Below are 27,479 nucleotides of genomic sequence, written 5' to 3' on the forward strand. Positions count from 1 at the left end.
TGACACCTTGTCCTTTCTCCACCCAAACTGGAGCCACTATATTATGTCTCTGCATTTAGTTGTAAACTCTCTTTGAAGAGTCTGAATTTTCTTTTCTTCACGTTTTTAATTTGTCAAGAGGGACTGATGTTTAGAAACAGTTGGATAAAAGTGCCACTGGGCTCACAAACCTATTGGCAAGCTTTTCCAAACGGTTACTTTGTTGTCCTTTCCAAACCAGCTAGTGTTACTAACAGAAGTTAATTTTCATAATCAAAAGGATAATCACAGCTAAGTATTGAAATGTCACAGGATTAATGAAATGCCGATAAGACTAGTAATCTACTGCCCATTAGTGGCAATGAACAGCTGAAGAAATTTTTTCTTTATAAGACTGAATACCTCAAGTTGACATCACTGTACATTTCCTAATGAACTGGGATCACAGTTTTTATTAAACTTAGTGTTGTCAACATCACTAGTGGGGATTTTTTGGTTATAACAAAAAAAGGTGCCTTTGAATTACCAGTCAGACAGTTTCTGCACTGGTTTATAACATTATAGCATATGACATACTGGAATATGCAAGGCAGGTATCCGGCATTCGACAGTCACAAAAAAATAAGGTACTGACACATATGTATTGTTCATATCATCTGGCTAGGATGGAATATTACAGATGTTGCTCCACGTAAGTACAAATGTTTGAAACAAAGGCCTAAATCTTACCCTACGGTCTCTATATTTTCAATAATATTGCATCATTTGAAGTCAACCCAAGCTTAAAATATGGTCCCAGAAAAGTATAATTATTCCCATTACATGTATTCTTCTACCCAGGCACTCTATTTAAACCAGTAATTAATGATAAGCTGCAGGAGAATCAAGAGCAAAATGAAGACATAATGCTTGAACTGAAAAAAAGTATCTTGAGTTGGTGAGTTTGAGGTCATTCGGGTTCGCAGAGCTGTGATGTCCCTAAAAACATTAAGAAAAAAGAGTAAGGTAAGTTCACAATGTGTCAATTCTGAGGTCAGCATAGAAATGCAAAAATCTAGATACCAAATTAGTCAGCTCTCAGGCCTCAAAAGCCCAGCCTCAGAGACTAGGCATGGCTTCAGGACTTGGCCAGGTAGCTTCAGTGTGCCTCTTAAGGCTGTTTCAAGAGCCTGATGATCCATCAGCTACAGCTCAGCCAGTAGGCTGCTGGTGCTTGGAAGGCACCAGAAGTTTTAGAGGTACCACTGCCAGTGCCCCTGGATTTGTTGAGCCCTGTATAAAAGTAACTGTAAGGAAGCTATTTTTTCAATCCAGCTTTAGTAATTAAGAAAGTTACATCATTGTGACACAGCTCCAGCTTCCAAGTGACACTCTTGAGGTGGTTAATGTTACCACTGCCTGCATTTTGTCCCCCTTCATGTTGGTGCTTGAGACCTTTCATATTGCACTTCAAAGCAAATAAAAGACATCCAACCACCACAGAACAAAAGTTACAGAATGAATGGAAGAAGCAGAACTAGACTGGACACAATCACATTGTCTGGATGTAATAAGGCTACCTTTAAGCAATCCTGAAAAGAAAAGGACTAACCAGAAATGGGATTAATTAATCAAGGACCCCAAAACTCACTTTTTGCCACAAGTGCTATTACAGTGTGTTATCAGAAGATCTATACCGGGGTGGCCAAACTGTGGCTCGGAAACTACATATGGCTCTTTCATACATGTTGTGTGACTCTCAAAGCCCCCGCCACTCCACTGGCCAGCTTGGAGAAGGCATTTGGTTCCTTAAATCACTTCGCCAACCCAGTGGCTTGGCGAATGCATTTGAAGTTGCTTTCTTTCCATCTCTCCTTCCCTCCTCCTATCTTCCTTCCTTGTGACTTCCAAAATCTCATGTTTATTCTATGTGGTGCTTACGTTAAGCAAGTTTGGCCTCCCTTGAGCTATATCTATATTTTGTGTCAGCTATTTTTGTTTCATTTTCTACCTTTACAGTCAGGGTTGTATCTGCTCCCCAAGCTGTACAAGCCTCACCTTCCTTTTCTGAGCCTCCTCCCCCAATTCTCCTTTTTGGGCTCATAAACTGTCCCTCCCTGAACACCCAACTCAGTTGGCCCTCTCTGTTTCCCAGCTACCACTCTTTTTGCTCTTTAACTCGGGATGGAATCTGTCCCCCAAATGAACTTTTCCCTGCCCAAAGAGTACTTTGTTTTGTTTGTTGTTGGGCATCTGAGTCATATAATATGGTCATGCTTTTTCCCTTCTGGATTTATCTGCTTCCCAGCCATCCTTGCACTCGTATTAGACACTATTAAGGATTGGTGGGAGGGGGACACATATTTTTATTGGTAGCTAACACACTTGGATGGAAAAGCAGCCACCTAAATAGCAATGGCTGGAAGACGGTGAGAACTGGGAAGAGGACGCTAAAATTTTGTACTCCAATGAAGTAACAGCATGCATGCATGCACAAATGCTCACTTTAGTTCTGATGGTGTCAAGCCCTGGGGCCTCTGGATTCAAACTCTTCCAGAGCGTAACTTTCAGCTAGCTGGCTCAGCTACAACCTCAGACAATACAGGATGAGGGGAGTTGACAGGCACCTGAATCCCTCTCTAGTACACGCTTTCCTTGATGCTCTCCCACCTGGGCTTTTCTCACGGCTCTTCCTCCTTGGTTGGCCTTGTGCCGGCTGCTAAAGTCTTCCCTCTTGGGGCAGAGACCCACCAAGCTGTCAAATTCCCCTCCTCCCCAGGTAGGGGTCACCTGATGGACAACCCCTGGGCCCAGTGAGGCACTTTCCCTCTGGCTTCACCCCCGGCCTTACCCTTGGTGTGGGGTGGCAATGCATTCCATATCCTTTGACCACCCATTTGACCACAACTCCCATCTCTCCCTTACTCCTGTCGCCTGTCTCCATACTTGGCCCCTGCCCGAGAGAGGAGAGTCGTTCCAATTCTTTTCCTGCCCCCAGCCCTTCCCTGCTTCCCAAAGTTGCACCACCCATTTCTTCCTTTGGCAGCAGCTCAGACTTTTCCAGGTTTGGTAGATATGGGGGTGGGGGTGCCACCCCGGACAGATGGATTTTGTAAACTGCCTTGATGGCATATATAGTGAAAAGGTAGGAGACAAAAATCTCTTAGGAAATAAATTTCTCTTCAGAAAATACATAATCTCTTTTTCAAAATGCTAGAAACTCCACTACAGTGGAAATAAAAAATGCCAGTTATCCAAAGATTATACAATGTGGGACATGTATGTCTGTCATACTACTCACTGACTATAGATTAAGAACCTGGAGTGCTTACCAGACAAGACTCATCTATATATAGTCTTAAAGGAAATTACTCTATCTCTCAATTATGACACAAGCTATTCTGCTAGTAGAATGTTTTTTTTTGTTTTAAACAAGCACAGAAAAAGATAAAGAGAATAATTGTGCCAGTAAAACCTCTGAAACAGGAACCCCAAGAAATCAACAGTTTATTCTTCTCATTGGGCTGCAGTACTATGGTTAAAAAGAAGCATAAAGAGAGAATGCAGCCCATGCAGCCCTGGCTCAATCTCCAAATGCAACATGAAAGAACAGGTGATTCTGTCTGCTTCTTAGCAAGTGCTCATGTCTCATTGAGAAGGCATTCATACTTTGATGACTTCAGGGAACAATTTGGTATAAAATATTTAGTTGGTCCCCAACTCAACTAAGTAGAACGTTGGTTTAAATTCAAAAGGGCACCTCTTTTTTAAAAAGTCAGATATGAGAATCCTACTACCTTCTAATTTCTTCCTGAGTCTCCCGTATAGATTCAATGGCACTTTGCAGTTCTCCAAGGTCTACCATTTTCTTCCGGATTCTTGAACTGTGTTTCAGTTGTGCTTTGAAAGTAATTCACAATATGCAAAGTGAGTTTTAAAAAGCATATTAATTAATTATAAAAAATCACAGTAATGTCTGTATTTTCTGATATAGGGCAGGATGGTGTAAAATAAATTTGTTATATTACAGTATCCTGAGTCTAAATTAGAAGAAAATAAAGACATCAGTGTTAAGTATTAGGATTACTATTAAATACCCAAGAAAGCAGATATAGCACTACTTACCTTCACTTCCAGAGGAGTCTTGATTATCAGGTTCTGGTGAAGAGAAGCCACACTCTCCCTTCTTTGATGTAGCAGACCTCTTAATTTTTGCAACAGTAACCTGAAATTCATAACATTCATCTCACTTCTGAGCTCCGAAGATTTATTTACTTTCCTCACTTATATCCCACCATTTCCCCCAATGGGGCCCAAAGTGGATTCCATTGTTGTCACCTCCCATGTTTTATACTCAGAAACTAGAATTTACTTTGAGGGTTTAAGAACAAAACTGAGACACACAGAGTTATTTTTAAAGAGGAATTGAAATGATTCTGTTTCATGATATGCCTTCTCTGTTTATCACCTAAGGAAAAGCTGCAATTAAGAATGTGCTATTTCCAAGATAACAGACTGAAAGCTTTTTTCTTTTTTTTAATCAAAATTGTGAAGGAAATTTGCCTTCTTCCAGCTTCATATTGTACTGTATTTAATAAAAACTTCACCAGAACATACCATCGGTGTCCGATGTCTGACTTTTGTCTGGATGGCACCGTCTTTTTCGAATTGTATCATATCGTTTAGTGGATCCCATGGTCTTGTACTGTGGGTACAGGATGGATACAGTAAAAAAACCAAACTATTCCAAGTTAAAAGGGGAGATTTCAACTCGTTTTCCATTTCAAAGTGAAGGACATGGGCATCTCATATGAAAGGCATTCATGCTGATCAAGTGTTCCCATGTGTGTCAACTTGATTTGGATGAAAATAGCCTCAATTATGAAGTGTTTTTCAAGAAGTATCAAATGTATCTTGAGAATGTAAGAGAATATGTAAATATATGTTCTTCAGTAACTGAGAAGCCAATCATAAAGAAATTTACAAAAAACCTCAGTCAGTTATATCAAATTTCTTTACTAAACTGAGATTAAGAGAGGCAAGACTGAAATTAAAATCACATTCCAGCTCATGCTTCTTTATGTGTAAGTGTGCACTGTGCACCCATGAATGAATGTGTAAATAAATACATCACTTATAATCTCTAGTCATTGGACATAATCTCCAGGAAGTTTAACACACTTCAGTGAGCACAGCTTGGGTCTAGCTGTTATCAGATTGAACCCATGGCATGCTGGGAGCAACAACTATAAAAGCATTCAATTGAAAAGTCCCCCCTCCCAAAAAACAAACAAACAAACAAACCCCAACAACCAGCAGCTGGTCAAATGTTTCACATTTTCATTTTTGTTGGTCTTAATTAAAAAAAAAGGTATTGCATGGCTTTTGTTTGTATTCTGGATCAACATTAGTATTTGCAACTTATTTCCACTTGGAGAATACCTAATGGAGGAATTAATAATAGGAGTTTAACAGCCAGAGGAAAATCAACCTGGAAAAACAACTTTGCTTATAGATTTTCCTCACAACACAAGGTAATATATTCCCACATTTGGCTTCTATAGATTTTCTACCTTGTGTACCAAGTAAAATCAGTTCCCAACACTGTTAATACAAGAATTACTATGATCTTCCACTGCTTGCAGCTTTCTAAAGGGATCTGAGTGTCCTGAATGGAGAGAGACACATTTGACAAGCTGCTCATTTTTGTATTTTGAATGGGCTACTTTCATTTTTTTGTTCCCCCCCCACCCCAGAAGGCGCCAGGTGTACAATCTAATACCAACTTGCCACATGTACTGCCCATTTTACTTATTATTACTTTATTTACAAATGCATACCTAGTCTTTCTGCCCTCATCAGGGCTACCAAGGCTGCTAACAGATTAAAAGCATACATAACAGATAAACATCTTAAAAATCAATAAAATAAAATAAAAACGTATTCAAACAAAACCAAATGAAAAGACACACTCAAGATAATAAAATACATACGCTGGTTCTAAGTCAACATCAGCTCCTTAAATTATGCCCAGTAACAGATTGGGAGTTCAAGGTACGTGGCTCAAGGCTAGTGATATGATACCCATGATCCACTGCACTCAAGATCCTGGCTGCAGCATTCTGTACCAAATGAAGGTTCTGAATATTGTTCAAGGGCAGCACAACATAGAGTGAATTGCAATAATTTAATCTGGATGTAACCAGGTCATGTACCACAGTGACAAGATCTTTTCTGTCCAGGAAAGGCTGTAGGTGGCCAAGCAGTCGAAGATGGTAAAAGGCACTCCTGACCACAGCTGCCACCTGCTTATTTAGCAGTAGGCCTGAGTTCCAGAGCACTGTCAAACTATGGTTCTTGTGCCTTCAAGGAGAGTGCAACCCCGTCCAGAATGGGTGAAATGTTAAATTTTGAGTCTACATGGCTTGAGACCAGCATACCTGAACGACCACCTACTCTCCTATGAACTATCTGACCACTACAGTTCTCTTCCAAGGCCCTTTGGGTGCCCTAAGATCAGGCAGGTTGAAACCCAGGAGAGGGCCTTCTTGGTCATGGCACCTAAACTCTGGAATGTTCTGCTTAAAAGCAACAGCCATATAAACAGTACTAGACAGAACTTTGGAATGCTCTTATCAGAGTTATTCACCTGTTTCTTTCTGCTGCTATCAGCTCACCAGCAGCACTTCCATCCTGTCAGGATTCGGCATTTAAACCAGCTAAGCATCTTACAGACACACTACAGAATGCATAGAGAAACACCATGGCCTGGAAGCTATAGTCCCCACAACCTTTCATCCAGCCTGATGAAGTATTCTGGAAAACTTGAAAGTTTGTATACTGTTTTGTGTTATTTGGCTTTTGTTGTTGTATTTGCTTTGGATTAATGCTGTTATTTGCAACTGTTTTCTACTTTCTCAAAATTAGTAGTGTGGGAAAATCTCAATCCCTCACTATTTTCTGGGATATGCAGTTTGTGTCTGTCCCACTGACACTTGCAATCACTGGTATTTACAATGCAGTTAAAGAGAGTATCAGTGCAGGCTGAACAAAGGAATATTACAGAACACACAAGCTGCATTTTACTGCATCAGGAGAAAAAAAAATAAGGCCAAGGCCAATGGTGCAAAACAAGGAATAAATGTATTGTACTACTCAGTTAAAATTCCCTATGTGTTTTGCCAACAGGCTTCATCTGGGGAATCTGTAAATATGCAATTACATTACTGAGTTTATATAAATACTGGTTATTGCTTTCATATTACATATTACAGATTCCCCTGACGAAACCTGTAGGCTCAATTTTTATCTAGAGACTAGAACAGCCTTTTTATTTTCTCTTATACTGAATCAGACCATCAGTCCATCAAAGTCAGTTTTGTCTACTCAGATGAGCAGCATCTTTCACATCACCTACTACCTGGTTCTTTTAACCTGGGACTTTCTGTATGCAAAGCAGAGAGTTTTTCACTAAGCCACAGCCCCTCCACAAAGGAAGTTTGAGATGTGACTGCGTGTACACAAGTTTGCACTGAATGCACATCTTAACCATAATACGTTGTATATGGAAAAACTAAACACATTAGTAGAAGCTTGGGGACTGAAGCATTTAGGACAAGTCATAGTGTACAAAGTGACAACAACATAGATTAACAAATCTGACTATTTGGAACATCTCACTCCTTACACAAAGCCAAGCTGAACTATTTACAAGCAGAAAACTAACCAAGTCCTCTAGAAATTGGTCAGAACTGCGAACAGTTGGAAGATTCACAGGGTGAAATTTAATACTACACAAAAATCTTATGCACATTATGGCATTAGCGCAATCCAACATTAACTTTTCCCAAGTCTTTGCCAGATTGCAGCCTCAGGAGAATGCAACAAGTTCTTTCAAACTGGCTTGTTATTATCCCAAGAAGCAAAAACAAAATGTCAGTTCCCCAACTCACTCTGCATATTTGTAATTCCATTCTCCTGTGAGTGGATCTTGCTCAAACAGTCTGCATATCCACTCTTCATCACGGGCTTTCCTTTCTTTGGCAGCTTTTCTTTGAGCTTCCTCCAAAACACATTTTTCCTGTGTTGCTTCTGCTTGGTCTTTATTATTTATAGCACGGGTCACATGTTGCCAAAGTCTAATGAACAGACATAATGGAAAAAAATTAGAATTTGATCAAAAGATTGCAAACTGACTTCTGTTGTATTAACACCAAAAAATTATGCTAACTTTAAATTCTTTCCCATTTTCTGTACTATTATTTCCTTATATTCAGAACCCCCCCCCCCCCCCGAATGTACAGGAAGGAGTTGTTCAAATTCCTGCATTCTGTCCCAGGCTAAATGAAAGTATGCTTCCCACTCTCCACCCTTTCCGTTTCAACCATTTGCTTATAAGATTCCTGCATTTGTCCACCTTTGCTGTGTATTAAACTAGAAGAACACAGGCTCAGAGTGAACTTACTTCTCTGATTCAAAGTCACTTTGCTCCTCAAACTTCACTGTGTATCTTCTTAATCTGTGCTGTCTGATTTCAGGTGTTGGATTCCAGAATGTCTCTGAAACAGCTGTCTTTTTATCCCTAATAATAACTTCACTGTCCTGTAAAGTTTAATGTATTAGATTACTTTAGTAGCCAGAGAGTAAACAACTTAAAGTCAATATGAACAAAGAGTCCTTTGGAAAGTCACTTTTTGAAACCAAGGTGTTTGTTGTACCAGTTTGGCACACATGGCTGAGGACAGCTGAAAGTCACAGCTGAAAATAGATCTCCTAATTTCAGCATCAACAATTTGATTTAAGGATATGAAACTATTCACTGTCAGTCAGATTGTGACCTATTGTGTAGTATAGTAGTTTCTGTAACTTACTGCTAGGTGATCCACCAATGGAATGTGATAATCCTCACTGATTCCTGATCAGTTCTGACATCTAGAAATGACACCTGTTCCCCTACTAATGATGACCTGGTGACCCAACAACATGATCACAGACACCAACTTGTTGGTTGATATACTACTAAAATTACTACAATACATTCTACTGAAGTTAGATTTAAAATAAATAGTTTCAGTTGGAACATTAAATCTTTTTAAAACTGTGGTCAATTTAGTCCAGCATCCTGTCTCACACAGTGGCTAACCAGTTTGGAGGACCAGAAACAAGGCACAGAGGTTGAGGCCTTCATCTGATGCTGCCTTGGTACTAGTATTCAGAGGTTTCCTGCTTCTCATTCTGGAGGTCCCCTTTAGATGGCTAGTAACTGCTGGGAAACCTATCCTCCATAAATCTGTCTAATCCTTTTTTAAAAGCAATCTATGCCAGTGACCATCATGACATTCTCTGGCAGAGAACTCCACATTTTAATCACTCTCTGTGTAAAGAAGTATTTCCTTTTCTCCATCCTGAATCTACTATCCATAAGCTTCACCGCATGCCTTCAAGTTCTAGTATTTTGGAGAGGGAGAAAAATTTTGCTTTGTCAACTTTCTCCATACTATGCATAATTTAAAAAACTTCTATCATGCCCCTCCTTGGTTGTCTCTTTTTGAAACGGAGAAGTCCCAAAGTCTTCAACCTTTCCTTGACTCCTGATATTCCAAGGACATCTCCCATCCAAATACTTGCCAGAGTCAACCCTGCTTAGCTTCCAAGATATGATGAGATCGGGCTTGCCTGGGCTATCCAGGTCAGGGCAATACAAATTTTTAGTCCTTGTTCTCCCTATTTCCATGTTTTCCTGACCAACTTTTGCAAACAGAATCCTACTGAATCAACTTTCAGATTTTGTCTATCCTCTTAACCCAAGCACCAGTTTGTTTTCCCTTCTAACAAAAGTTCTGTTATGTTAACAAAATGTTAAAAACAAACAAAAAAGCCCAGGATTTTGGTTAAAATTTGTTTTGTCTCACAACAATGACCCATGTTTGTATAGGACTGGGGTCCCCAATCCTTTTGTGCCTCTGAGTACCTTTGGAATCCTGACATAGCATGGTGAGTGCAGCTACAAAATACTGCCGGACATACAGCCAGACACAAAACAGCTGCCACAGTTACCTTCAGTCACACAGTGAAGAGCCTTGTGCTGTGGTGGCAGCTGCTGCCAAAGCAATATTTTAAAAATCTGTGTAGCCAATCAGATCTCCAATGGTCAATCAGAAGCCTTGCTGGCAGAAGCTCTATACACTTTCTAAAAACACCTGGCAGGCACCGGTAAAGGTGTTAATGGAAACCACTGGTGTTGAAGAACAGGACAATACATTACAAGAAAGCAGGACTAGCACAGAAGCAGCACCTCTAAGGAATGCCAATATCCTCCGTTGTGCCATGATTAAATCTTTGCTCCTACGGCCTTGGAACTATGAGTTCCAGTCTAATCAGTTTTGATTATTCAGTAGGGATTATTTTCTGTCACAAACTTGATTTGCCAAAAATCAATGCCAAAATTTGTGGAGGCTACTCAGGGTATGCAAGTAGATTGTAACATACATACATCTGAACAATGTCTTCCGTAATTAGTTTGGTATTTTTATGTCATTATGATTTTTGGGTTGAACAAACTGACTCAACTCTACAGTTCCACTTTATGCAGAACAACATATGAATGCAACAGGATAAGGAAGCCAGCAAAGTTGAATGTTCTGCATATCCTATGAGCCTGGAAAGATTCTGTCATCTCTGCTAATTTGTATTTTGTCAATGTCCCTGGAAATGTATATTAAAATATCTAATTAGACCAGGAAATTGAAGTCCTGAGAGTGAGAAAAGTAGACACTGAGGGACTGTGCAATGGTTACTGATGTTAGTAACCTTCCCTGCAGATGGGTAGTTGGCAACCAGACTTCATATAAAAAATCACTCCAACGATTGTATCATATAAGACACTGATTGGCCTAAAGGCCATTTTAAATGCCTGTAAGGAAAGCAGCCAAGGAAAGTATTTGGAAGTGGTTTAAAAAGACTGATTCGCAAAGCATTTCCTTTACCATCCCAAAGGTAATGCATATCTTATAACAATGCATTTTTTGGGGAAAACAGCACCTTACATTACATTAACCTCTTTCATCCCCAACCCTGCTTCGCCATCAACACATTTACCCTATTAGCATATCCATAACACCTAGAATTATCTCCCCATCCTGTACTTCTGAGGGTCATCAACCAATATCAGTTCTGGGAAAGCCATCAAGCTCTGCATGATTCCTTGATTTTCCTCTTGGAGAACCATTTGGTGTTATCCAGAATTCTGGTAAACTCATCAAAGCTACTGTTTTTGGCAGAACCTGTCATAGTTCTTCAGGCAACATTTTCTCTATAAATACAAGCATTCATGGCCATTGTGTGTGTGTGTATGTGTGTTCTCAACATCAACCACACACCAAGCACTAGACACTTTTCTCTTCCCCAGACCTGAATCTTCAACACAGGTAAATACAGCCTATCCTAAGCACTATTCCCTGCCACTTCCTTTTATTTCTTGGTTAACTCTTGTTTGTGTGTTTATAGTGTGCTTTGTGTATGTATTCTTTTTTATATTTCAATAAAAAACACTATCAGTGAACATCAGCCTGGTTTATTTGAGAGTGCTCTGGAAAGGATTCTGGTATACAAAGGTGATGATCCTGAGTTACCTGCCTCTTGCTAAGCTGATTTTCACAATCAATTAATTATTAGACCATTATGGGTAACACTGATATTTTTCTAAATAACAATACATATCAACCTCAAGGACATATCTAACCTTTGACATAGTTCGAATATAAATACAGTACTCACCCAATGACCCTCTAGAGTAGCCAAAACTTCTTTGCCTAGTTTAATTTTCCCCAGTATTTGATTAACACTGTCATTATTGCCTAAAAATGGCTATTAAAGAGGAGAAATTAAAAAGTTTGAGAAAGATGCACAGCATTCAGATATTTATTATAAAACACTTAGCTGTGGTATGAGTACTGCCAGCATACCTTTTTTGATTCACATCAAGTTTTTCCCAGATACTTCCCATGGAAGGGGTCATTGTACATATGTGTCATGTTATTCTAAATTCTTTCAAATACAGTGCCTGTCATATATAGTCATGGCCCTTCCAAAAGAAGTACCTGAAAAGAAACAATGTGCAGCAACAAAGTTATGTTGGAGGAACACATTTCTAAGAAACACAAAGCACAGTAAGGCATCATGACCATTAATGTATAACTTCATGCAACAGCTTTTATAAATTACTACAGTATTAAATGTAGTAATATGGAATTTTCCCCATGGAAGTATAACAACATGTCCTTGTTAGGGTTTGTAGAATCTTTCGGGATCAAGTGCCGTGTTCTACTGGAGAAAGTTTTCCTTCCAGACGTTTCGTTCTCAGCTGCGGAGAACATCCTCAGTGGCGTTGCAGCCGGAGCAGGCGCTCAGACCTTCTTGGCTGCTGTGCATTGAGTGGGGCCAGGGCTGCTGGAGAGCTGCTATTTGTAGGCTGGAGGGGGTGTGATGAAAGGGCAATTGGTTTGTGGATGTGCCCATTGTTTGGTGGGGCTTCCTGGAAGGGTAGTGATAAGGAAACTGGCTGTTGAATGTGACCATTGTTCTGTGTTAATTGCTGGGAAGGTTGGAAGGGGTTTCAAGATAAGGAAGATGGTTGTTGACTGTGCTGATTGTTCTGTGGAATTTGCTGGTTGTTCTGAGACTTTCTGCAATTTATAGTCTGTAGGATGTTTTGCAGAGCTGGGTACCAAGATTGGTGGATGAAAATGCCTTCTTCCTTTCTGTTAAAATTGTGCTGGTGTTTGTAAATCTCAATAGCTTCTCTGTTCAGGCGGGTATGATAATGTGAGACCGTAGAAAGGACTTCAGTTCTTTCAAAGTGGGCAGAGCTGGGTTCCAAGATTGGTGGATGAAAATGCCTTCTTCCTTTCTGTTAAAATTGTGCTGGTGTTTGTAAATCTCAATAGCTTCTCTGTTCAGGCGGGTATGATAATGTGAGACCGTAGAAAGGACTTCAGTTCTTTCAAAGTGGAGGCGGGTATGATAATGTGAGACCGTAGAAAGGACTTCAGTTCTTTCAAAGCTCTGCAAAACACCCTACAGACTATAAATTGCAGAAAGTCTCAGAACAACCAGCAAATTCCACAGAACAATCAGCACAGTCAACAACCATCTTCCTTATCTTGAAACCCCTTCCAACCTTCTCAGCAATTAACACAGAACAATGGTCACATTCAACAGCCAGTTTCCTTATCACTACCCTTCCAGGAAGCCCCACCAAACAATGGGCACATCCACAAACCTTTCATCACACCCCCTCCAGCCTACAAATAGCAGCTCTCCAGCAGCCCTGGCCCCACTCAATGCACAGCAGCCAAGAAGGTCTGAGCGCCTGCTCCGGCTGCAACGCCACTGAGGATGTTCTCCGCAGCTGAGAACGAAACGTCTGGAAGGAAAACTTTCTCCAGTAGAACACGGCACTTGATCCCGAAAGATTCTACAAACCCTAATGATGTTACCAGCTGTGAAAACCTGAAATCTTTGATAACATGTCCTTGGTTTAAATAAACTGGTTTTATTTCCTGTAGCATTTACATGAGGACATGGTTCCTTCCCACCCTTCCCTTCCATCAGATGTCCCCTGAGACCTCCCAAACGCAGATGCTGGATTTTACATGGGGTTTATGGGGGGCTGCAATGAGGAAGGAGAAGTAGATGAAATCAACTTCCTTTCCCTCTTCTGTCAATGAAAACTGCACTAGCCGAGGAACAGTGCCACCATGGTTCTGGCTGCTCAGTACAGCACCAAGATCACATGGCTTTGTTGTCCACATAAGTCCCGCAACCCCCATTATCAGTATTTTGGAAGAATTGATGCTACTAAGAAAGGATAAGCAGGGAATAGAACTTGTTTTCCTCAGAGCTTATTCTAGTCAGAAGCCACTTGGGCTAAGTCCGTCAGGTGGAGGGCTGGGGAACAGACAACACTGGTTGCGCATCACACTATCCCTGTTTAAACATCATTTTAAGAACCTGACCTTCCCAGCTACTAACAGAAATGCTGCGTTACAACATACAGATTTCAGCTCAGATCTTAGTGAGCCTAGTTATGTATGCAAGAGAGTATATTGTCTATGGGAATTATTATTCATCATTGGCTTACATTTAGCAATGTAAATGCAAAATGTAATATTTATAAGGACTGCCACAAACATTAATTAGCTCATTCCCCATGCCCTTAACAAAATGGTTAAGAAACTCAAGCTTACCCACCTTTAGTTTGAATTCAAGGGCAGCACTGTACCCAGTTTTTTCACATGCAATGCTGACTGTTCCCCCAAGCTCTAAAGTCATTGTTCCATACAGAATTCCTGTAAGAAACAGAACTAGTTTATTTTTATTTTTGGAATATGCATTTCTGCCCACTGGATTTCCACGCATAACTGAATATCACATTCCAAAGTTGAAGCCTGTTGTTAAAAGATTTAAATGGTTGTAAGCCTAATAAAATAGGGGGAGGGGTTGTTTCTGATTTATTTTTTTCTAATCCTCTCTCTAAGTAGAATATGACATCTTACAAAAAGGAAAGCAAGCAAGCAAGACTTAAAAGGTTGGATTGTTTATGCTGATCAGGAAGCAAGAAACTTGCTTACAATGTCAATAAGAAAATAAATATTTAAGTTGATTAAATTAAAAAGTCCTGCCAATAGAAGGAGGGGGCATTTTCATTGAGCACTCTTTCTTGCTGCAGGCCTATTACCTCCCTCTCACACTGTTCCTGAGGTTCCCCTAGAGAAGCATTAAATAATGCATTTGGGGCTGCAGTAAGTGGAGGAAGGGAAAGAAGAGTTGAAGTTCTGCCTTGCTGATAGAATGGATTTCTGCTAGCGGAAATTTTCCATGGGATCTCCAAACCATATGGTTGAGTACGGTGTAGAACATATTACTCAAGAAGAAGCTATGTTTTGATCTGATTTATTCTACCACTATTTTCTCCTTGTAGTTATTAAAAAATTATATTTTCAGATAAACCTAAGTATTGGGTTGGATACAGACTCAATCTGCAGTTTCTACAGATTCTTCCTTCCTGCTATGGGCCCCCTCATGTTAATCCTCAGGGTCTCTTATCCTTCAGGAGCAGCCTTTCATGCAGATCTGGGGAAAGGCAGGAAAGTTCTACTATCTGAAAATTTAGCCTGGATCCAACATAATATATAATGGCCCTTCTCCCATACTTCCAACTTCAGAGGCAGTAAAAACCTGAATACCAGCATCAGAAGAAGGCCTATGCCTCTACTTGGATGACCACTGTGTAAGACAGGATGCTGGACTAGATGGTCTAGACTAGATGGATCTCATCCAACAGAGTTTTTCTTATGTTCTTAGATCCAAGTGGGCAGCCATGTTGGTCTGAAGCAGTAGAACAAAGCAGGGATCAAGTTTCACCTTTAAGACCAACCAATTTTTATTCAGAACGTAAGCTTTCATGCGCTCTGTTAAGCACACTTCATCGTCTGATGAAGTGTGCCTAACAGAGCGCACGAAAGCTTATGTTCTGAATAAAAATTGGTTGGTCTTAAAGGTGAAACTTGATCCCTGCTTTGTTCATATGTTCTTAATTCTTAGATACATTGTGAATGCTCTCAAGTGTATCTACTCTGTGTTGAATAATCCAGATATCTGCAATCATTTTCTGCTGGAGACTCAAAACCTGACTCTCTTTTAGAAATGGTACAAAGCAACTGGGCTGGATTTTGTTATACATTTACATTAATAGAATCATAGAGTTGGAAGGGACCTCCAGAGTCATCCAGTCCAATCCCCTGCACAATGCAGGAAACCGACAAATACCTCCCCCCCAAATTCCCAGGATCCCCATTGCTGTCAGGTATATTGGGTATAAACGTTTTTTTAGTGTATTTAGTTTAAATAATCATACACATCCCATTAATCAAAGTTTGAATCCAGTGGCACCTTTAAGACCAATGTTTTATTCAAGGTTATGAACTTTTGTGTGCTTGCACCCATCAGGTACATGGGCATGTATGAGTGTGAACATGAACGCTCATAACTTGAATAAAACTTTGTTGGTCCTAAAGATGCCACTGGACACAAACTTTGTTCTACTGCTTCAGAGCAATACAACTGCCACCTAGATCCTATTAATCGGTATTAGAAGACACACAGGGCACAGAGTAAGGGAAAATGGCCTTTGTGTAATAAAAACATTTTTATCAATGGATTTTTGAGAATTTGATTAGATGAGATACACCAACCAAACCTTAATTCAATGTGAAGGGCAAGGGCTCCATATTTATCTAGAGGGCTAGAAAAAATGCTCAAATGAAATGTGGTTTAGTTGCTCTTACAAAATGGCTTGAGTCATTCTAAAATCTGAAGTCAGCTTTGTATGATATTTGTAACTTCTAAATGAAAAAACAATAACAGCTATACCTTTACAGTGCGCATATGGCATTGTCATTACATATTCCTCCCCTCTATTTAGGAACATCAGTCGACCTTCACCATCCAGAATGGCAGATAAAGAATTTCCTGGTAACAGATAACAAAACTGATTGACTGAATGGAGCATATCCTCAAAATGATATATATCTATTACATTAAATTGTAGTACATTCTGGTATTATATTTCCAAGAATAAAACACTGCTACCATTTGAAGTGGGAAAGCTTTTTCAATTAAGTTTCATGTAGATATTAAACTTCTTTTCCTATGCACATTTACTCTACAAAAATAAAAGTGTGAACATTTTTGCAGACTTACTGAAAAATAAATAAAAAGGAAGCTAGCAGGAGCTTACCATAAAATTTGGATTTGGCCAAAATATTACCACAAAGGCAAAATCCATCCTTTCGGTTGCTTACATAGAAGGCAGAAATTGGAGGATGATGAGACACCTGTTGAACACAACAAAATTCAATGTAGGTGATGTGTTGTGAAAATATAAAGAAAGGCTGAAGAAAAATTATAAATTGAAATCTTATTGCTATATAAGCTGTAGATTTCCAAATTCCAAACATATTAGAACACAAAGTTATACCTGCAGGTACTTGAATTCACACAATGGCAACATCAGCAACATTACAAAAAACAGGCTTAAATGCTGATTTAAATTCAATGAGATCAGGCTTAAACATTGAATTAATGCTTCCGCGTAAACACTTTCAATCACAGTTTGGACTTATAGAGGATACATAGATCAGAGTGATCTTTTTGAGAAACACAATGGAAGATGAAGTGTGGCATTTCAGTTTCTATATTGTTCATAATAGTGCAATCACAGGAGATTTTGAAGATTGCCATCTTCACCCCCCCCCCCCCCCCAATAGTGATTACTAAAATCTTACCTGAAACCCCTAGCACTGGATAAGAAAAAAAGATGAAATAAAGCACTCTGCTAAACTGGAAATATTAGGATGTTATGCATTTTTCTTTGAGTATCTTATCCATTTGGTGACCAAAACTGAACAGCAGCACTTCTTTAAAGAAAATATTTAGCCACCTCTTTAGTACCTGTTCAGCGATATAAAAAGTCTTGCTATTAGTCCTTGGATGAATCCACAAACAACGGAAGGTCTCACCAAGTATAGGATTATAGGGTTTTTTTAGTCCCTTTTGAAAAAAGAAACATTTTAATCAGTAAATATATATATTCCAGTTTGTTAAAGCAAGTGCAAAAACATTTCCAAGAATCTACAGAGAAGGGCCTACCATGACATTATCTCTTAGGATGAAGTAGGATGCTTCAGTTTTTGTTTTAACAATAAACCAAAATTGTCTTTAGTTAAGCAAAAGGCTACCACAAATAAGTGCACTAAGCATTACCTTTGGCTTTTTGTAGAATCCTGACAAATACCATTTCACAACTTGCTTCATACGTTTGTAAGCATTCTCTTCAAGGGCAGCCCTAGAAAAAAAGATCTATCAGATCTGTTACACAAATTTGAGAAAATGGCTGCTGTCAGTCTTTTAACCTATGCAGGATACCATATGCCTTGATCTTCCAAGCCAGTTCTTAAACAACATTGTTGGAAATGTCCAAGAAACTAAACTCAAGCTTAGGTTTAAAAATACTGACATTTGTGCCAGACTAAACTATGCTGTGGGAGATTTGGAATAAGATCTCTCATTTTTAATCATGTTGAGGAAATGGCATGGAGAAGGTACTGTTTATACCTTCTTCCTCATGCTAATTTTGAGATTTAAAACCAGACACACAGTTATAAAGCCATTACTGATCTTGCAGAAGGAAAACACATCATACTGGGGGATAGGAAACCAGCTGCCCTTTGCAATTTGAAATAAAGTCTTACATCAGGAGACAACTTTATTCCATGAACTTTTAAAATAACTTTTCCCCAAAGCCTGTACAATCATTTTAAAGAAAATGCTGAAATAAATAATGATCAACTCACTCAGATAAGAAGTCTGCATGATAGTAATAGTCAGAGAGTTTGTCCAAGAAAGAACGTGTTTCCAAAATAAACGTAGGTAGCACCACCTTGGAGAGGTCCATTCCTGGACGTACTTGCTTTAGTAGTGTCCAGATTAAACTCTTGTTTTCTTCTGATACAGTTTCAGTTTGAGACGCTTCCCCTGCCTTCAACAAATGAATAAAAGTACAGCAGGGTATCAACTAAGCACATATTTGAATAATATTTTGGGGCACAGTGGCTCGAAACATTGCTTCTACCCACACACAGTCCATTGCCGTTAATTCCTTCATCCTGCATCAAAGGATCTCAGAGGTTTTGCTTCCTTTGACAATGAAGCCATATTTTCAGTACACTTATTGTGCCCACCTATTACATGGAGTCCCAAACTATATTAAAGAAAGAAGCATGTCAGTAGAAGTAGGCTTGGGCTCCGTTCAGGTGTCATACGAATCATGATCGATACTGACTGTCCAGGTGTAGGGACCAATTATCTAACTATGGTTAGCAAGGGTACACCAAACCAGGACAGGTAGCCATGGTTTGAATTACTGTACCAACCACAGTTAGATGCATGTATGTCTATAGACATCCTGACTTAATCTTGGCCTGTTTCCTAGAACTGCCCTTGCTGCAAAGCCAAGCAATCTGGGATACCCGTTGGGTTGCTGCAGGGAAGGTGAACAAAAGGAAAAGGAAAATAAACCAGTATTTGTTAATACAAACCAAGATTTGAATTACTGTATCTGAGCTGAATCCTGGTTTCATACACAGACACCCATTAAACAAACAATAGCTTTGTTTTATGTCTGAACTCAGCCTTTGTTATCTTCCTACTACAGAATTTTTAAACATACAATACCTTGAGAATGGTTGACAGGTCGCAATTCTGTTTTGAAAGTTAAGAGCCCTGGAGATGAATATACCCCAGATTCTACTAAAAATGCTTTGTTATATAGTTCTGATTAAGCCAATGCAAAATGTGTGAAGCATTTCACACACACACACACACACACAAACAACAACAACAAACCCCCCCCCACACACACAAACAAACAACAACAGCAAAAACCCACTGGTGTATATAAACAGTAATTATTTTTAAAGTCAGATTAGAGGGGTTGGAAGTGGTTTGCAGTAAATACAGATTCTAGCTCAAGCATGAGAAACAGAACTTTTGGTTTGAGACTGATCACTGACCTTGAAAATACTCAAATGCAATTACAGGTTAGTGTCTGTGACCCTTATCAGCTCAAATCATTGACTCTATATAAGATTTGATTGTTAGGACTAGGCAAGCTTTTTAAAGCTTAGTATCAGTTCTAGCCAGCCACAGCTATCTGGTTGCGTACTAAATTATATGTTTTTATTGCACCCTTTATGTGTTTACTAAAACATTTTATTAGTGCTTCAAAGTTGACCTATATCTATAGAAACAGAAAAAATGGTGTCATGAGGAGGAAAGAAAGCTCTTCAGATTGAGAATTTAAGCTCTACAAAAGCTGCTCTCCAATAATTTTTTTTCCTGTTTCAATACTAATAAAATATTACTTAGAAATAAGGTAACACTTGTATAATATTTTTACCTCCCCAAGTTCTTCATGAGCTTCTTCCAAATAAGTTGTTTCCTTGACATGATCAGGTTCTGGGTCAATGTATGAGTCATCCTGACGTTCTGATGTGTCAGAGTCACTTTCCCCCAAGCCATCATTGTCTGACTCATCACGATCATGATCATTTTCCTTATCTGATTTATCAGAATACAAATCTGGATCTTTAAAATGATGCCTTTCCATTTCATTGTCATTTAACCTAAAAAGAAAGTTTCAGTTGTGTTTTTCTTTATACAACGAAAAAAGAAATTGTAGCACATACCATAATACTCCACTACTGTGTTTTTCAAGTAGTAATCCCAAATCAGTCTATACTGGGCATGATCTGCTTGGATATTAAAACCCTTTGAGTTTTAATTTGTGACACTGTAAAATAACTGGTTGAGGTTTTTTTTTCTTTTGAGCCATCATCACTTCAGTATCTAAATTAAGAACTCTGAATATAAAAATGGGTTGCGAATGTTATTGCAGTCATAACCATTTTTTCATTACTACATATACAGTCTACTTTATCTTTCAGACTCAGGGAAACACTCCATATTTCCAGTTAATATTTGCATTTATTTAATATATACATGTACATCATATACATACATAAAGATATGGTTTAGAATGCACTTAGTAAGTTAAAACTAAAATAAATTATTTGCTATATAAAAAACAAAGATAAATTCTTTGCTATATAGAAAACAGGAACATATATTCCAAATTCCATCAAAAATAATACAGAAATATTCATATAAGCATAACAATGCATATTAAGAAAGCACTCTCATAATTTATTTTAAGACTGACTTTTGCAATCATAGTGTGGGCTACAAGCAGTTCAGATCATCAAGGAGCATTGTGACAAATGGTTAGCTCAACCAATCACCACTCTCTGTAGGCTTGTCACTATTCCAGTTATGCTGACTGAATCAGAGAACTGTGTAAAGGCATTCAGCATGTAGCTAACTCGTAGCCTCGCAGGTAAGGCAATAGTGAACTGATTCTATATCTAGCCGCCTTCAACAGGTACTCTAGAAAGGAGACAGTTATTTTCTAAATGAATTATTACGTTCAACAAGTCAATCAGTTACATAATCTAAGAATTAGCTCATGAGATTATTATTGCTGTAAAGTAATGAGAATGGATTCCCCTTACCACTTAGGAACTATCCCCTATCCCAATACTGACAATTCGTTAAATACACAGATGTGATGAAGAGGGGAGCCTTAGAGCCATAAGAAAGTGCATTTTCTTTGAGTTTCCCCCATGGTTCCTACTCTTGTTTGTTGTATGGTTGTAACACTTACTAAAGTTCCTTCCCTTCCCTTCCTTCTGTTAAAAAACAATGTCGGCTGAAAGAGAGCAATATTATCGGAAGAAAGTTGCAAAAAACCTCACAGCTTGAAAAGTAACATCTGAATCAAAATCCAAAAGACGACCGATAATCTTAGATTCAATAGTCACACAGGCATCAAAAATAGATTTAAAAGGCAAGAGGTATTTATTCTTAGCTTCTGCTCTCAAAGGGCAATTAAAAACAATATGAGCTATAGTTTCAATCCTACCTGTGGAACACTGGCAGATTCTATCTGAATAAGTTATCCATGAATTATTATGAACTGAGAACTGTTATAGTCTCATAATGTTATTTCAATTTAAGATATATTTAATTTTAATTAACACATCAAATAAATTATTATACTACTTTATGCTGACAAATCAAGGTAGATATACATACATTAGTAAAATTGTCATTCCTTTTTTATCAGTTTGATAATGGGAAAGAAAAGGGGATAAGGTAAAGTTTATTGTCTATGGCCAAAGGCCATTAGTTACCATCTGAACACATAAAGCAATCTGACATAAACACATAAAACATAATTACAAATATCAGCATTAAAATGATCTAACCAAAAGGTATGACCAAATAAAAACATTGCTCTCTCTAGATATAGCTCTAGCCCGTATTTTCTTGGCTGCTAAAGCAGAAAATGAAACTCTATAAGAGACAAATGGGTTAGTGTCTGAGAGAAGGCAAAGCAGCTTTTCTGAATCTGAAGAAAAGTTTAAATCCATTAAAAGCTCTGTAAGAGGACAGGATAATATAAAGTGTGACAGATCTTCTGGAACTCAGCCTCTGCAAATGCAATGGCAAAGGGCCTGCAGTATTTGGAGTAATGTCCAGCTAAGAGAGCTGTCAGTGTGGTTTGAAACTGGACTGAAGAAAAGGCTATTCTTCCCCCCCCCTCCAGTTCTACAAACTTTATTGAATGTTTGCAGATACAACTATAACATGTCCTTACAGTTTACATATAGTTCAATCTAAGGTTAAATACAAAAGTATATGTTCTAAAATTAAATATTACAAAAGATAAATAAAAAATAAATCAGTTTTCTGTAAAATAAATTATTGGGTACAATATCATGTTTCATTAAGGATGATATTAAAGGAAACCAAAAAGTTACCACACGTCTTTCATAATGTACTAAAGTTAAGTTAAATTAATTACATGCTACCTTATTAAGTACAAACAATTCCCATTATCCATGGAACCAATGTTCTAATAAAGGCAGAGATGTGTCTATCCAGTTAGAAGCTATTGTGAGTCTGGCTGCTGCAATTAGTATATTAATTAATTCAGAAGTGCTTTTGCTAAGTGAAAGATCGTTCCAATTGTGCAATAAGTAAATGTCTGGTTCTAAGGGTAAGAGGTATTGTAATTAGTCTTATCTGAGTTTGGATCTGTTGCCAAAAACTATGAATGTAATTGCAGTTCCACCAACCGTGTATAAAAGTAGCTGTTTCACCACAATAGTAGGAACAAATTTGTGTAATCTAGCAGGAAGCCAGCACCATCTCAGGGTTTTCACAAATTGAAATTTAATATTAAAAGTATTAGATTTATTGCCATATGAATTCCAAATTCTATTTCATTGAAAAGTATCAATTTGTTTATGACAGTCATCATTCCACCTTTTCTGGTATCCAAGAGGTTTGGAACAAAACTTTATATAGTTTAGATAGAAGGCCTTTAGAGTCGTCTTTCAGGTTTCTTAACAAATATTCAAAAGCAGTTAGAGGGCAAGTACACATTGTCTGAATAAGTGGAGAGTGAAACATGCCTAATTTGCAGATACTGAAACCAGTGAATTTTTAAGCCTGTATTTTTTCCCAACTTTTATTTGTTTATGAATAAATTTTTATCAAGCAGATCTATCAGGCAATAGCAACCTGTTTTCCTCCAGGAGTTCATAAAATTGCATTCTTTGCTTAAAGGGAACCATGTTTGATTTAGCAAGGAAGTATACAAAGGCAAGTTTATAACTAACTTATCTTTCTTTCTCTGCCAAATAGTAAAAAAGGAATTCAGAAATATATTTTCAGCTATCTTTGTTTGAGCTTTGCATTTTGAGTTCCATAGAACATCCACTTTATGGAATGGAGTTAGGTATTAAGATTTTATTGGTTTTGTTGGAACTCAGTCCTAAAATGGCTGACTGACTCCATCTTAGTAATATTGTTTCTGCAATGTCATGCTGAGTCATGCTGCATCATGATCCAGCTGTTACCTGTTACTGAGGTAAGGTGGGATGACCTCACCTGTAATTAGGCTTTGTGCTGACTCACAAAGCTGATGCAACCTTCTGGTAAGATTGCATGATTGGTACGTGTACTTAGGGAAGCTCAGTGAGCCTGCTCGGATTGTGGGTACTGTGAGGCTCACTATCTGGGTGGCAGCGAACACTGCTGGTGTTGGATCCTATGCTACTGTGCTTGGATCGTGCTGTGTATACTTACTGCTGTATACTGTTATCTACTGAAGTGTGTACTGATTACTGTGTATGACCTTGGACTGGCAACGACTCTGAATATTGGATACTATCCTGGTAAATATATCTACCATTGCATACAGTTGTTTCTCTTGTCTATTAATTCCTGTGTTTGCCTGTTGGATACTATCCTGGTAAATATATCTACCATTGCATACAGTTGTTTCTCTTGTCTATTAATTCCTGTGTTTGCCTGTCCCTCTCCTTCAGCTCTTCTGCTGCAAAATTCTCTAACATTGGTTATGGGCCCAGAGCTCCCAATGTTTCCAGAGGTGGTGCTGTTCTGAAGACAGAGGAGGCAACACAGTGTTTTTGGAAGAGACGGAGGCAGACTGCCAAGTTGCCCAGGTGTCCAGTGATAAGTAGCAGAGATGGAAGCTGCAAATGTTGTTTCCTTCTCTGGGCTCAGCATTACTAAGCTGAACGGGACTAACTATGCCACGTGGTCCCAGAAGGTCAGTCTGTTATTAAAGCACCAAGAGCTGTGGGAGGTGGTGGCTGCTCCTTTACGGGTGTTGTTGGCAGCTGCTGAAGATAGAAAAGCTGTAGACCTTTTGCGTAAAAAGGATGTTAAGGCTGTGTCTTTAATAGGTCTTTCTCTAGACGACTCCCAGCTGGTGCATATAGCAGGACTGGAGAAGGCTCATGACTGTTGGAATGCTTTGAAGCAAATTTACGTCCGAGGAACGGTCGGCTCTCAGATACGTCTGGTGAGGAAACTTCTGCATACCAGGTTCGCAGCTAATGCAATATGTTATCTCATATAGAGTCTATGCGTAGAATGTTTCTAGAACTAAGAGAGCATAACCAAATGTTTTCTGAATCACAGGAGGTGTGCATACTTTTAAGTTCCCTAGATGCATCATATGACACTGTGATAACGAGCCTGGAGGGTTTGCCTGAGACAGGGTTAACCATGAACGTCGTAACTGGACGGCTTCTTGATGAATTTGGCAAGAGACAGTCCAATTCCTCTCTACGTGCAGAGAGAAAGCCTGTCTATAAGCCAGAGAGGGGCAGTGGATTTACTGTTAAGGAGGATCCTGACTGTCAAACCGGTAATGTAATGGCTGTAAGGAAGAAATGCTTCCGGTGTGGCTCTTCTAAACATTTGTATAGGAATTGTCAAGGCCAGAAAGGGAAAGAGAGACGGTCTGAAATGAGGTCAGCTGATAAGAGTGGTAATGTGCATCTCGTTACTACTGGTAAGTCAACTAATCACACTCAATCTTTCCTAATTGACAGCGGAGCGTCGGAGAACCTCTGTAGAGAGAGGAGTTTGTTTACTTCTTACACACCTGTTGATAACCAGTCTGTTGTTTTGGCAGATGGAGTTAAAGCAACTGTTTTTGGCAGAGGGAAAGTGTTCCTGCCAAGCCTAAGGAAGGAGCTGCATATGGGTTTTGTTCCTTCACTTAAGATGAATCTGCTGTCTGTGTCTGCTCTGTGCAGGGAAGGTTTCAAACTGCAATTTGACACCTCGTGCTGTGAGCTGAGGACCAGTGATGGCTTGTGTGTAAAGGCTATGCTGAAGGAAGATTTATACTTCTTGCATACCAAGGTACAAACGTGTAACAACGTCTGTGTAAATAAACCAGTGCATGATAATTGATGTCATCTTTTACACAGGAAATTAGGGCATGCTGCTTTTTCTGCTCTAAAGAAGACTGTTGAACAGGCAGAAGGCATTAGTCTTAAACCTTGCAAGGAATTTCTTGACTGTGAAATCTGCAAGCTTGTGAAGTCTACAAAAGCTCCTGTGCGTATTCCAAGTAAATTTACTAGTAAAAAACCTCTTGACCTAGTGTTCTTAGATCTGATAGGGCCCTTTAAGGAGTCAGTAGGCGGGGCCAAGTATGTATTAAGCATAGAAGATCACTATTCAAGGTATGGGTTTGTTTACCTGTTGAAAGCTAAAAATGAAACCTTTCAAAATATGCAGAATTGGCTAAGGTTTATGCATGCATTATTTCTGACCGAGGCTCTGAGTTTGTTAATAAACATTTTCAAAGTTTGCTTGCAGAGCTTGGAATTGAGCACCGTTTGACTGCTCCATACAGACCTACCCATAATGCTTTTTGTGAGAAGAGGGGCCGTACATTGCAAGACATGTGCCAGTGTATGTTACGTGATGCAGATATGCCCTGGAGATTTTGGGCAGAGGCTATGTGCTGTGCCAACTACAACCTGAACAGAGTTTCGTGTTCATCTACAGGCAAAATACCAGCAAGCCTATGGCATGACAAGGTAACTAACTTGGCAAATTTGCATGTATTTGGCGTTACAGCTTTTGTTCATATTCCTCAACAGCTCAGACGTAAAGGCCAACTGAAGGCTAGACGTATGAGGTTTCTCGGGTATGAGAGAAACGGGAGCTGTTATCGTTTTGGCACGCTCGACAGTCGTGAGGTGGTGATTAGTGCTTCAGCCACATTTCTGGAGAGATCAGAAGGCTGGGATCGTTGCACCCAATCGCCAGCGTTCTGTCCTGAGGATGACCAAGGAATCCGGCTACAAGTCAGCTCGATGCCTAGCAATCCAGAGGAGGGAGAGGCGGCTGAGTTAACCCCAAAAGAAGAGATGCCTGACGAGGAGGAGATGGAGGAGAAGCCTATTCATGAGGAATCATCCGGGAGGAATGTGCCAACTGATGAGCCTGCATTGAGGAGATCTACACGTGAAAGAAGAGCTCCTGATAGATTTAGTCCTGTAATGTCTGCTATACATGAGCCTGAGAAATATACTGACATTTTCTCTTTGTCCAAGGAAGAGCAGTGTAATTGGAGGGCTGCTATGGACGATGAACTTTCTTCCCTAAAACGTTTAAATGTTTATGTTGAGACTGATACTGTACCTGCTGGTGTAAAACCCATAGGCACTAGATGGGTATACAAGGTGAAAACAGACCAGTCTGGGGGAAAAAAGCATAAGGCGAGGCTTGTAGCACAAGGCTGCAGACAGACTAATGAGACTTATGATGAAGTGTTTGCTCCAACATTAAAGAGCATTTCACTTCTGACTGCCTTGACTGTGGCAGCTAGTGAAAAACTCCACTGAAGTGTGTACTGATTACTGTGTATGACCTTGGACTGGCAACGACTCTGAATATTGGATACTATCCTGGTAAATATATCTACCATTGCATACAGTTGTTTCTCTTGTCTATTAATTCCTGTGTTTGCCTGTCCCTTTCCTTCAGCTCTTCTGCTGCGTGCAAAATTCTCTAACAGGTTTCCAGTCTGCTTTGCTTTTATTTTGAATAATATAGACAGCTTGAGTGAAAAGGGCTATTCTGAGATTGTGAGAAGGAATACTAACCAAGTAGGAGACTCTAACATTGTCCCTTTTTGAATAATTTGGAAAAAGGGTGCCATTTTACATATTTCCAACCAACTACTGAATAGAGGAAATTAGATCATATTTTAAAAATAATTTTTTTGTTCCAGTCAAACAATTTTGGAAAATAATATAATGCCAAAATTAAAGGTGGCAATCTATGTTCAAATTATAACTGATATTGTTGCTTTGGAAGAGCTAATCAATAGGAATTTTGAAAATGTCAAATGTACTCAGGACCACCCAAAAGATTTTGCTCTATTGACTAATCAGACCTTACTAAATGTCGATATCTTTAAAAAGATGTACTACAAATTGGAT

The 27,479-nt window shown here is 39.0% G+C and overlaps 1 protein-coding gene across 4 annotated transcripts in view; it reads right to left on the reverse strand.

The window, feature by feature from the left end:
* Positions 1–274: 274 nt before the first annotated feature.
* Positions 275–27,479, reverse strand: part of OSBPL8 (oxysterol binding protein like 8) — a 177,507-nt gene continuing 150,302 nt past the window's right edge. For all 4 annotated transcript variants that reach the window (XM_060245109.1, XM_060245108.1, XM_060245111.1 and 1 more), the window contains 14 exons: positions 19,976–20,201; positions 18,372–18,556; positions 17,782–17,863; positions 17,470–17,568; positions 16,757–16,853; positions 16,390–16,488; positions 14,209–14,306; positions 11,734–11,823; positions 8,423–8,559; positions 7,911–8,096; positions 4,576–4,663; positions 4,084–4,183; positions 3,756–3,858; positions 275–957 (listed from right to left, as the gene is read on the reverse strand). In XM_060245109.1, coding sequence (XP_060101092.1) covers positions 825–957; positions 3,756–3,858; positions 4,084–4,183; positions 4,576–4,663; positions 7,911–8,096; positions 8,423–8,559; positions 11,734–11,823; positions 14,209–14,306; positions 16,390–16,488; positions 16,757–16,853; positions 17,470–17,568; positions 17,782–17,863; positions 18,372–18,556; positions 19,976–20,201 — 1,723 coding nt within the window. In that variant the 3' untranslated portion in view covers positions 275–824. The remainder of the gene's footprint in view (positions 958–3,755; positions 3,859–4,083; positions 4,184–4,575; positions 4,664–7,910; positions 8,097–8,422; positions 8,560–11,733; positions 11,824–14,208; positions 14,307–16,389; positions 16,489–16,756; positions 16,854–17,469; positions 17,569–17,781; positions 17,864–18,371; positions 18,557–19,975; positions 20,202–27,479) is intronic.

This window comes from Heteronotia binoei, chromosome 8 (genome assembly GCF_032191835.1).
Source record: "Heteronotia binoei isolate CCM8104 ecotype False Entrance Well chromosome 8, APGP_CSIRO_Hbin_v1, whole genome shotgun sequence".
NCBI lineage: Eukaryota > Metazoa > Chordata > Lepidosauria > Squamata > Gekkonidae > Heteronotia > Heteronotia binoei.